Source organism: Dermacentor albipictus, chromosome 5, assembly GCF_038994185.2.
Source record: "Dermacentor albipictus isolate Rhodes 1998 colony chromosome 5, USDA_Dalb.pri_finalv2, whole genome shotgun sequence".
NCBI classification, from domain to species: Eukaryota; Metazoa; Arthropoda; class Arachnida; order Ixodida; family Ixodidae; genus Dermacentor; species Dermacentor albipictus.
In genome coordinates this window covers 20,255,129-20,268,329 of record NC_091825.1, presented here as the reverse complement: position 1 = coordinate 20,268,329, position 13,201 = coordinate 20,255,129, and the positions used below count along the sequence as shown (strand labels likewise).

Sequence of the window (13,201 nt, the reverse complement as noted above, 5' to 3'; positions counted from 1 at the left end):
TACCGAGGAGTCCCGTGCACAGGGCCGCCAACAGCTTGCCCCCAGGAGCAGCGCACAGGTCGGCCAGCTCATCACCCTGCTGCAGATCCAAGGCCAGCACCGGCAGCACGGATGCACCGTCCATCAGGTAATAGTCTGCATGGTGACGTGTTCAAGCTGCACAGTTACAGGCTCCTACAGAAGTAAGGACTCCACTCACAGTCCGCTTAAAGGCAATGCAAATTGAAAAAGGTCTTCATGAAGTTCTTTGTAGACGTCCTCGAACACAACAATGTACTTTGGGCACTTTCCATGACCCAAGCTATGGGGCGACTTCCAGGTTCACAAGGAATCTCAAGAACAAGTTAAGGATCATGCAAAGAGCAATGGAACAAAAAAATATTAGGTGCAATGTTAAGAGATGGTAAGCGAGCACTGTGGATCAGAGAACAAACGGGGATAGCTGATACATATTCTAGTTGACATTAAGAGGGAAAAATGGACATGGGCAGGCCATGTCATGTGTAGGGTAGACAACTGGTGGTCCATTCAAGTTACAGAATGGGTGTCACGGGAAGCGAAGTGCAGTCGTAGATGGCAGAAAACTATGTGGGGTGATGAAATTGGGAAATGTGCAGGTGCAAGTCCGAATCAGCGCAAGACAGGGGTAATTGGAGATTGCAGGAAGAGGCCTTTGTCCTCCAGTGGACTTTAAAAAATAATACGCCGCTGGTGCTGATGGTGATGTATGCTACGGGAACAACCTTGGCAAAGCTGCTGGGTGGTAATTGTCTAGTTTCCAATTTCCTGATTAACTGCAGCTGGTGATTATGAAGTTCCCTTGTTAACAGCCTATAAGTAGCACCTTAATAGACAATCCGTGCACCTGGTGGTTAGCAGATCTGAGGAAAGTCCTCACACCGAGGCCTCCCGAGACTGCAGGTACTGCCAAATATGCAGGCACTATCAAACTGAGGAGCAGTGCTGGTTCTGAAGATTCTGGGTCCCACATCATTTCCGGTGAGCAGTAATGGCAGTGTTTCTTCTTTCAGCTTTGGTATCAGAAATGTCTATTTTTGTGAGCTTTTCAGAATGCAGCCATGTAAAATGTGAAATTTTGCTAGAGGCTGCTCTATATCTACCTTATCTGAAACTAGGCTATCTATGCAGTCCTAAATTTTGTTGCAGTTGGCCTCTCGAAGTATTGCAACAGCAGAAGCTCCATCAGCATTGTGCTGATGCTGCCACAGTGTGCCAACCATGCATGCTACTCTAATGCCCTGCTACGAGTAAGCACCAGGAAATGTTGCAGATGTTTAGATAAAACCTGAGTCAGAGCTCCTGCATAATTTTCAGGTTCCTCGGGCACCTAGCTACATTACGTAGCCTTTGTAGTTGCTTTGGACACCTAGACAGAGGTTGACTCAATGTTTCCTTCTCTTTCCCTACCATGGGGAAAATAGGTGGTTTTTGTAGGTTATGCCAGATTTTCTTTCTCTGAGGGAAATATTGCACTCAATATTTTATGTAATACTTAAACAAAAGGCAGAATGAACGCACTTTTTACACATAAAACTTTTATTAACGAGATGCATATCATAAAAAAGATATGATGTGCCAAAATCAAGATTGTGGGATAAAATTGAACAAAGTTTGCGAAGACACGCTTGTATCTTCTAAGAAAGAAATGTAAAAAAGATGGTCAGACAGACAAAATGTACTGCCATCTAATTGGCACTATCTCCGAAAAAATCAAAATTTTTCATTTAACAGGTGTCCCACTACAAAAATTTAAGTGCAAGCACTACAGTTTGGCGTGCCAGGCTGTGGCCGTCGATGTTCTGGGTTGGCTTACGTCGTTGTCAGTCTCAGAGTCAAAGTCTGACGAAAAGGTAGCACCCTCAGACTCGTTGCTGCTCGATCTATAGATACAGTGAGCCACAAACGCAGCAGAATTGCGAGATCTGCAATCTTTCGAAGTGCGTGCGCCGCTCCCAGAGGCAGCCATTTTTGCTTTCTACTTCGACGAGCCCAAAAACTTCGGAGCACATTCAAAAATCACCGCCTGGGGGAAAAGAACTGCTTAGGAAACAAAAGAGTAGTTCTCCTCTTTCATGTCTGATAACGCAGTGTGTCCGTGAGCGGCGCAGAAAATCTCGAAACCGGCCTTTCAAACCATAGTTGACGGGCTAACGATGCCCAATGGGCGCGGTATGGAAAGAGTTAACACTTTGGCAATCGAAGTCCAACAACCATAGGTGGAAAGTTTTATTTTTCCAGGAGGTCGGGGGGCTGGAGCCCGACCAGCTTTCCGAACCCCATATTAGGTATGTGTATGTGTTTACATATATATAAAACCTTTACTAACAGTTGCACTTGAAGAAACTTCGTGGGACCTCGAAGAATTGTTCACTGAAGTGACGGCCTTATATGAGTATATACAAGACCTCATAGCAGGAGACAGTTCAATTTCATAGCCCGAGTCCTTTTGCGCCACCAAGAACCTGGCGTCTCTCGGTGGTGTAATCTTTCTTCGTAAAATTGTTTCATACTTCACTATCACGAATATCGGTTCACCCTTCTGGAGAAACTGCAGCACCTCTGCCTCTTTTTCTGCGAGTCTGAGTATAAGCGCTACTGCGCATGACTGCTGTTGATTCTGATTTTGAGTGAACCCGGCTTGATTTCATTTCGGTTACTGAATGAATTATACGGATGTCCTAACTATCATGCACCAAGATTTAAAGAAAGAGCAATTGTGTTACTCGAACAAAACCTAGTGCACATTGTTTTCAAAACAGTGGAGTAGCTGCCAGTAACTTTCTTGTTACGGATATCTAATTAGCTCATTTTAATTAATTATATAACTCAAAAAGTACTGCTGTAACTATCAAAGTGTCCATGAGGCATTTGTAGACACCCCCAAATGACATTTAACTGCGGTGTCTTCATCGCCATGCTAACTGCATACAATTTTTTCAGACCGGTAAGGAAACCCCACGAAAAATTTAACATACCATGTGACTGCGCTCCCACCCGCATCATAAAGCAGCACCCTAGAATGAGCTTATTGAAAGCCACTGCTTTTCCTGTGGTATGGAAGGAGCACCAATAGCAGGTTTCGCGGCTTCGCAGCTATTCTCCTTCCTCTAACTTCTATGCCACATTTATTATCCATCTCTCAAGGCCGACTGATAACATAGATAACAAAAGTCCCTTAATAACATGGCCGAAGCGCTGCTCTGACCACGCACTAAATGCAAAAACCAATGGAAAAGGCATAGAATGTTTCAAAATCCCGGCTCTGCTCGCACTGCATCAAAAGAGTGCATGCACAGCTATATTTCCTGCCAGAAATTTGCTTCAAACCAAAGCAAAATTAATGTGATGGTTTCATTTTTCATTAGTGTGTGTACATGCTGCAAAAACAGGCTTGTGGCAAAAAACACAAGTGAAATTAACGGACCAGGAGGCGACTTGTGTGTAGATAAAAGGCAAAACCGATGCATTCAAGAAAGTAAATGTACCACTTTTAAATGAGCTGAATCAGCAATCGGGATGTCTGCACAGGCAAAAAAAAAAAAAGAAGCCCATGCAGAATCTTCTCTGGGATTTATTCGAATGATGCGTAAGGGTTTTGTAGTACTGACGTGGTGTTTTGTGGTAGTATGTTGGTGTGTTATGTATAATTGTGAAAACAACCGCGAAATAACCGTGATACGGAGAAGTGTGGTTGCAACACTGAACTGTAAAGTGAGACCTGCACGAGACGACATAGAAGAGGCGAGTGGAAGCAATGTTCAGGAAGATGTAGCAAATGAAAGAAATATGTGCAACATTCAATCGGTACACTGAACCATTATGAACCATGACCAACCGTGCTCCTTAGGCGGCTATGTCTGGCACAGCATTGTGGCCCGTATCTTGAAAGCAATCTGCGAAAGCGGCACAGTGCAGCATGAGCATAATGAGAGCTCTTGCTGCTTTGTTGCTGTTGAAACGAGAGGCAGCATGCAGGTGAATTCGCTCACTGCTGCGGGCACTATGTTGAAAGTGATCGTCTTACGGGACAGACGGAGAGACGGCTTTCCCGTTGGGTAAGTATACAAATGCTTACGCATATAAAACCATCAGATTTCAGTGTTCCCTTATAGTGTATGAATTCGTATGTGCCATTGAGCACCAGCTGCTGCCTAGAGGACATGTTCGAATAGGTCTCCTTCTGCAGCTATGCAGTACTGAGTGCGCTTTAACACATTTTCTGTGGCTTTCTTGATGACCAACGCTAGAATTCTATGACACACATCCATTATGCTTGCCTTGAGCTCATCTAACATCTGTCTCGATCATGTAAACGCAATCTTTCACATAACCCCAAAGAATGCAATTGAGTGCAGAGAGGTTAGGTGACCTAGCCAGCCAATTTTACAGCCCCGCACCTTCCAATCCATTGTGCATGAAAAGTCGCATCCAGCCAGTTTCGCACTCTGCTGCTGCGGTGTGCTGGCGCCCCCATCTTGCTGATAACACAGAAGTCGAAGACGTGATAGCGGGACTTTGCTGAGAAACTAATTTACCACTTCTTCAAGAATTTCGTCCATATAACGCTGTTCAGTCAGTGTGTGATCGAAGAAGATGGGGCTGATTATAGCACCGGCTTGAATTCCGCACCACACATTGAACGACCATTGGTACTGGTGCCAAGTGCGCTTTACCCAGTGTGGATTGGAGTCACTCCAACAGTGTGCATTATGCAAATTTACCTGCCGTTTCTGAAAAAATTGGCTTCATTTGTGCACATGATGTTGCTCAGAAGGTTTGGTGACTCATCGGCTTTTGTGAGGATCCAATCTGAGAAATCTAGACAATTCTGCAGATCCATATTTTCCAACTATTGGGGCAGGTTAAGGTGGTATGGGTGAAAGGCCGAGTCATTTAGAATCCTCCAAATGAATGACTTGTAAATTGGTTCCTGGGTGGCCAACATCCCGCAAGCTAGCATGAGGGTTTGAGGCCATAACTGCTAGAACATCCGTGTGTAGGCTAGGACTCACATATAAAGTCCATTTTTTTTTTTCTTGAAGCTGCTGGTTTGTCTCAGGTTTCCTTAATTTCTGATGGTAGTCGATGTGTTTGGTCTACCACCACACTTCTATGACTGATATATATTTTCAGCCTTCCTCTTATTGCCATTTGTAGCTCCGAAGGCAAGGATCACGTTTACATTCTGCTCATTAGAGAAAGACATGGCGACTAGGACAAAACAAAACGCACCTTTAAACCTTCGCACTGATGTTAATTTGCTTTTGTGCCGATAGGTTTTGTGGCAAGAAATAAAGACAGAAAAAAAAACATCCATGCACTTTATTTACGCTAATGCAACAGCTATCAGAGCTTGTTGCCAACTAACACTAAATGTGACATGTTAATTCGCCCAGGACACGGCTGATAAGGAACTAGTTCGGTCACAATGTGTTTCTGTATTTCCTTTATTTCTTTCTGGCAAACACAGAGAGATCCTGTTCGAGAGCGTTGCATTATGATGCGGGTGGGAGTGCAGTCACGCGGTATTCGCCATATTTCACAGCGTTTATTTATTAGTCGAAAAAAATTAGTACGCAGTTAGTACATCACTGAAAATACAGCAGTTAGGTGACCCTTGGCTGTGCTTACAAATCCCTCATTGGTACTTTGATAATTATGATAGTATGTCTCAAGTTAAATAATTAATTACAATTACCTAATCAAATTTCAGTAACAAAAAAATTACTGGCAGCTACTCCACTGTAAACACACTGTACACAGTATGCACTAGCTTTTGTTCGAATAACACATTGCTTTTTTTAATCTTGGTGCATGATAGTTAATTGGGACACCCTGTATATATTTATGACCTTTGCATGCAAGTGACAATGTTTCCATGCCAAATAAATGCTGTAAATTATCAGAGGTGTTTTTCTAATGAGTCGTTAGCTTTGCTTACTGGAAAGAGAAGCAATACTGAGACACATATCATTCAGGTGCATTTCATATGCTGTTGATAAAAGACTCTGCCCAAGGGGTCCCAAAGTCTACAGGCTTTTCTTCCAGGGTCAAAAAAGCACGCGAAGCATTTTCAAGTGAGGTGAATGTACAGCAACGTATTCATTCTAGAGGCCTAAGCTATCAATAACTCTAGAAGTAATTGTTAATTGGCGACCTCCTCCTCTTCAAAAATATAATTAACTTTGTCCTGTGTATATACTTAAATATATTGTGTATGTGCCTGGTGTGTAGAGTGGAAATTTAAAACAATGTTGAAGTGACAAAATATGGACGAGGCAGCCGTCGCTGGTACTTCTAGTGTGCTTGTTCTCCCATTGTCAGTATTAGCAGAAATAAAGCAAAGGATGAATTAAAATCCATGCACGTCCACGCCAACAATGATGCAGTAAGCTCTAAGCCACAATATAATATTTTAAGCGAGAAGGTTGGGACATGTCAAAAGAAGCCTCAAATGATGTGGATGACAAAGCTCTGGTAATTACATTTTAGGTATGTGTGTGTGTGTGGGGCAGGAGGTGGATAAGTGCGGAGGGTGGGCTTCGGCATCGCCTGCACGTGGCATACATGCGCACCGAGTCAGAACAAAACTACTGTTTGCCGCAGTTACCGCTGACAAAGCTGCGGTTGATATTGACGCGACCATGACTACACAGTTATGAACACAGACGGATGACGTGCGTACCAAGTCAAAAAGAAACTACTGTTTGCCATAGTTACTGCTGACAAAGGCGCAGTTGTTACTGACACGACCATGAATGGGGACTACACAGTTATGAACGCACGCAGCCAACGCATGTACCATGTACCAAGTCAAAATGAAACTACTGCTTACAAGGCAAAGGGCCTACGCGCACACCGAACCAAAACGGAACTACTGTTTGCTGCAATTACTGTAAGAACCCGCGTATAATACGACCGCATATATATAGTATGAGGCGAAATTTTTGGGACGCGTAATGGAAAGAAAGGGTTTTATCCATGTATAATACGAGTTAGAAAAACTCAAGGAAAACCTTTATTTAAATTGCACTCAGCACTTCAATCGCTGTGTCCCTCAGCTGCGCTCTCTTCGGATGGTTCCTTGTCGGACATATCTTCCCAGAGGTACTCATCCTCTGTGCCATGGAGCGTGTTCGCAGCGCCGCACTTATTGAATGCACGATGCACAAGGTCCTCTGGTATGCTGGCCTGTGCATCCACAATCCACTTGCATAGCATGGCTGGCGAAGCCCACTTCAGCCACCAGGTCAGCGTCACTGCAGGCTCACCTGAGCGCATCCAATCAGCACAACACCGCTTGACCGCGTCCTTGAATGGCTTGTTCACGCAAACATCTAAAGGCTGCAGCTCAGATGTCATCACACCCGGGATAATGACAAGTTCAGCGCCAGATTTGCGCAGCAGCCTCTTCACTAAGTCAGCCAAATGGCGACGAAATGCGTCCAGCACGAGGGTGGATGGGAACGACAACAGTGCGCTGGGTCACCTACATGAAACAGACTTTATCCAGTTGAGCACAAGATTCTCGTTCATCCAGCCTTTCTCATGGCATCTCATGACCACATTTTTTGGCAGCTCCTCACCTTTAGGCACTGTCTTGCGCTTGAAGACGACATAGGGCAAGAGCTTGCGTCCGTCTGCCATGCACAACAACATGACGTTAACTGGCGTTTTCTTGTTGGCAGTGAACCGGACATAAGCTTGTTTAGAGCCCTTTTCGTGCACGGTGAGGGGCGATGGCATTTCCAGATAAACCGGTGTTTGGTCAGCATTGCCGATTTGCCCTAGCTGGAAGTTCTTGCACTTGCGCAGCGAAATAAAGTGGCGCTGGAAAGCCACAAGCAGCTCTTCGAATGATTTGGGCAGGTTTTGCGAAATCGAAGTTCGGTGACGTAAGAAAAATCAAGCACGGCACATGTAGCGATAAATCCAGAGCTTGCTCGCTTTCAAGGCGAAGCTCGGTAGCCCTTTTTCTCTTGCAAGCTCCTTAGCCTTTGCCTGCATAAGCTCCACACTCACAGCTAGATGCGCCGCTCGGTTTTGGCATACAAACTCCGTCAGGGCGAGTTCAATTTCTGGGAATCCACTCTTCAGTTCGCGAAAGCTTCTTTGTGTTCCGCTGCATGCGAAAAGAGCTTCCTTCTGTCGACGCCACCCGTGATTGCTGCCCTCGTTGATGCCACACTGCCTCCCGGCCTCACTGTTGCCGATGTCATGTGTGGCTAAAATAACCTTTCTCTTGAAAGCAGCCGAGTACTGTTTTCGCGGCGCGGACATTTTGGTCTTTCAATGCGGAATAAGGAAGGTTCACTTCACGAAGCGTGGTTTGCACGTGTACTGCCAAGGTGCGCACTCAACAATAAAGAAATGATGCTGTAGTCATGCAGCAATAACGAAACCAAGCCATGGCCATGGAGCAATAAGGAAGCCAAACAGTAGCCACACAGCAATAACAAAACCAAAGCTTTTAGCCCAAATTTCTGAGTGAAATTTTTGTTCGTATCTGCATATAGTACGAAGCGAAAATTTGGGGCGCTAATAATAGGAAAATAACCTTGTATAATACGCTGGTTTTTACAGTACTGCTGACAAAGCCACGGTCAATAGATGGGGACTACACAGTTACGAACACAGGTGGCGGATGCACGTAGTAAGTCAAAGACGAAACTAAGCTTCCAAGGCACGCGGGATATGTGCGCACCAAGTCAGGACAAAACTACTGTTTGCTGCAGTTACTGCTGACAAAGCCACAGTTGTTATCGACACACCCATGAATTATTGATTATCGACCATGAAGTTATCGACGCGGCCATGGTAGTGATGAACGCACGCGGCCAACCTGCATACCAAGTCAAAACGAAACTTCTGTCCCAGTAAACCACAAATATCTATTGGATGCATTACAAAAGACAAAATATCCAAGATCTTTAACGAAGTCTAATGCACATCTTTAAAATGTTCCACTAGTACATGGTAGTCAAGAATCATCCACAGGACATTGAATGTCTTGTGATTTGGACATCTCTTGCACATCCAAAGCTTCTGCGCATTGATCGCACATTGTCCGTTTTGACTGGTTGAATGCACCATGCCGCACATATACAAGCAAATTGTCTCTAATGCCTAGCAATGAGACGGTGGGAGAGGAAAAGTTGTGCTGTGGCCCGTTTCAGCACTGTGGTGGGGCATTTACATTGCTTTCCCCCACCATGTGCATGTTCGAGATCCTAGGAGAGAGAAAAAGTTTCTGAATTGCGAAATATCCATCTGCTCATATTGAAAAGATTCAATTAGAAGTACTGAAGCCCAGAATTTCAGTTATGACCACACTTATTTTTTTTCAACGTGGTTATGAGTAGCAATTTTGCACGACATATGCACACACTGCTGGACACCGCGTGTCAAAAGCCATAACTTTCCGTTTTGGTCATGTCATAATTTTTTCATACACAAACACTTTCTTTTTCAATTATATCTATTAGTATAGTTAAAAACATGTAATCTTTACCTTGCCAATATATTATGACAGATAATAGAGAAAAAAAAAAAAACCTTGAACACACAATATCTGACTTAACATTGCCACTGATATCTATGCAGTGTATGCCTCGACAAAAGTGCAGAGTAATTTTCCGCAAAAGAGCAGCATGAAGTGTGCTTCATCGGTGTGTCTTTTCGACTTTTGTTCGGCTGACCATGGCCTAAGTACGTATATACTAGGCAGAACTGTACAGTTGCGTAACAAAATTTAGAGCTGTCCGTTTGACTTTTTGTGGTACATGTGTTCGTCTTGTGAAGTGCTTATAGAGATGTCCTAAAAAAAAATTAAAAAATTACAATTTTTTTTTTTGCCAGAACCGCGATCTAATTATGACACACGCTGTAGTGGGGGACTCCAGAATAATTTGCACCACTTAGGGTTCTTTAACGTGCACCTAAATCTAAGCACATAGGTGTAGTCGCATTTCGCCCCCATGGAAATGCAGTCATGGTGGCCAAGATTCGATCCCGCAACCTCATGCTTAGCAGCCCAACACCACAGCCACTAAGCAACCATGGCGGGTTAGAAATGTCCTGACGGCAAGATTTTGGCAATTCCTTTTCAGACACATGTAATTTGCATCGCTTTGTTTCTGGAGCTCCTGTTCAAGTGCCCAGGATATTTGTCATTTGCAATGCTTGGTGCTAAGTATCTGGCAGAGTTGGGTGTTTGGCACTTGTGTGGTGTGACAAGCTGCCTGAGCATGTTGCCTGGATGAACATTCCATTTTGGGATTCTGATTGCGTGGATTTTCTTTTAGTATATATCTTTAAATACAGTGAACCCTTGTTAAACCGTAGTTGGCCGGAGCTCGGGAAAAGTATGTACTAAATGGTAGTACTGCTTAACCGAAATAGCACGAGATCACCCACTTGCTCGTCAAAAACGGAACTCAGAGAGAGTGCGATGAAAGGGGAAGAAGACATGCAGTATTTATTCACTTCGCGCGACAAAGAGCGTTATTTTCGTTTGGTGCCATGGCAGCCTAACAGCGACGCCGTGGCCTAAAACTTACTGAAGCTGCTAGCCAGCTTTTCAGCCCGCCCCCTCTTCTCGGCGAGCACTCGCATAGCAGATTCCTCGTTGGCGTTGCATATTCTCTGTGCATGGGTGCGGTAGTGCTGCAGCTGCCGCGGGGCGCCTGTTCATTGCGGGGTGCTGTTCTTGTCACGACGATTGCATTCATGAGGCTGATGTAATGCGTACCTTCTGCCACTGTTGGGCCTGAATCGCCCGTGCTGTCGCTTTCTGTACCATCGTCATCGCTGTTGCTAGGCGACACTTCAGCAACAACAGAGGCAACGATGGCGAAAAGTCGAACCTCGTAGCCGGCATCTCTTCACGGTCGCAGCAGCGCTGCAGAGGAACTGCTCCGCATTCCAAATGCTATGCACCATAGTCAACAGTAGATCCTGTCGCGTGCCAGCGCCTACTTCTTCTTGGCACGTTCGATAGCACGAACGATGTCTAATTTTTCTGCTATGCTGAGCACCCAGTGTCTTTTTTATCTGAGCTTCGGCAAGACGCAAGCAAGGCGAGTCCTTGTTCACACGACGCCACAACGCTCTCTGGCACGGCGCCAAAACGATGCTGATGTTGATGCGGCTTCATGCACAAACGCACAGGGCGCTTGGAGGCCGTTGTTCTGATCCATGGTTTCAATCTCTGAGGCTTGTTGTTCTGATGCGCGATTCGATTGAGACGACGCACCGCTGTGTTTGTGCGACGAAAAGTGGATACACTATGCGCTAACCAATATGTACACAATGAGCTGGCACAGTTTGTGGATACAACACACATTATGTTCAATGGCCGCTGAGTCGGTGATTTGACTTTACTACTTTTAAAACGCAACTACTGTTTAAGCGGGTATGGTTCAATGAGGTTTTACTGTATAGCTAGAAGGTTCTGTCTTGAATCTCATGGTGGCGTCAAAAATAGGTGCCGGCTTGCAGGCCATGCCCTTTTGGCCATTCATTAGTATGTGATATTACTACCTTCTACTAATCAGGTTCAACGTTTTAAAATATTATTGCAGCCTTATGATGCTAGTCATTTTTGGAGTGTTAGCACCCTTTTCTCATTACTTTTGTTTTAGTGAAATTGAATTTTGAAGCATTTGTCTTTTTGAAGTTTTTCAGTTTTTTTTTCCTTTTACATCCATGTTTAACCTATTTGTATACAGTTATAACTTGCAATGAATATTTTCATACATATGTCTGCTTGGGTGCCAATCAATCTTGTAATAAAGCTTTATCAATTGTATAAATAAAAAATGGCTGTGGCTTAGCTAAGGTTAAGCCCAGGGTGCGAAGCATACTAGCCCTTATTTTAACGCGACAGCGTTAAGGAGCTCGTGTCGCAGAAAAGCCGGTGTCGTTGGCGTCGGCTCAGGCATGCGGCGCTTGCTCAGGCGCACATTTCATTGTCGCGCCGAACGCTGCGTTGCTCGACGCTCACCGCGTCCGATGCGGGGCGCATAGTCGCTGCGCCGTAGCAAAGCCACCTAGAAACAGTCTCTGTAGCATGCCGCAACCTTCGCTTCTCATTCCAACGAGCAGCTCTGTCTCCAGGAGGCATCTCACCTCGTGAGTGTCTAGCAGAGGCAAGCGCAGCTGCTTATATACCGCCGCAACGCCGCGAGCGACGGCGCGAGTTGGAGCCCCGTTTCTCCTCTGTCATGACGTCACGGTGTCCGAGGTATTGAAGGCGACACCGCCGCGCCTGAGGAGCTGGGTTGAGCTCTAGTAATACGCTTCGCATAAAAGTAACGTTGATATGACATTGTGAGTCTCACTTGCATGCTTTACCTAGTGCTTACTGAATGCAACTTTTTCCTGTAGCCATTGCAGGATTTGTAATAATTCATAATGATCAAAATACAAAGCTACGATTTTGTGAGCCCAGTTTTCACGTTTTGTTGAGCACTTGAACCATATATATTAGGAAGATACCAATTTATGCTTTGACATTTACATGTGTGCGCGTTAACAAAACATTTCAAACAAGCTCACCAGCTACTTGAATGAATGTGTGTTGTTTAGTGGCGCAAGGGCCAGGTATAGCCAAAGAGCACAGTGACAGTAGTATTAGTGATTTCGCGGTGGAATGATGAATTCTGTGAAGTTGATGCGACGTGGCTGTAAAGGGGCCTAAAAAATAGCCGCTGTAAAGTGCGTAAAATCTACGTGCAATAAGATTATGGCGATGACAAATGATGAGTACTATGAGCATTACACTGCATTGTGGAAAAATGATATATACAGAACATGTGAGATGCAAAAATTAGATACAGCACAACTGCCTCACCAGAGCCCTTGAAACACAAGCGCCTTGGAGGCATGTGCTATACAGTGCAACTATCACAGCGGCATCCTCTGAAGAGAGGAAGTGCTACGAATGTATGGGAACATGTAAGACCACATCTCTGAGGAAACCTAGGACTGTGTTTGTATTAAAAAGCGGTTCTGGACTGAGAAACATTACAGGATGAAGAGGAATGTGCTGCCGGTATGCTAAGGAAAAATGTCTCTTTTTCTCAGATTTGGCTTCCTGACACTCCGTGGAGGACGGTCAGCCTCTTCCCACATCAACCACGGGTTGGAGGGTCATTTCCGGTGAGTAGAAAATTATGGG

General features: G+C 44.8%; 1 protein-coding gene across 3 annotated transcripts in view; it reads right to left on the bottom strand.

Moving 5' to 3' along the window:
- l(2)10685 (5-methylcytosine rRNA methyltransferase l(2)10685) overlaps positions 1 to 13,201 on the bottom strand; it is a 74,828-nt gene that overhangs the window by 37,729 nt on the left and 23,898 nt on the right. For 2 of the 3 annotated variants that reach the window (XM_065447712.1, XM_065447714.1), the window contains exon 4: positions 4 to 135. The exons of the other annotated variant lie outside the window; for it this stretch is intronic. In XM_065447712.1, coding sequence (XP_065303784.1) covers positions 4 to 135 — 132 coding nt within the window. The remainder of the gene's footprint in view (positions 1 to 3; positions 136 to 13,201) is intronic. 3 annotated transcript variants of the gene reach the window in all.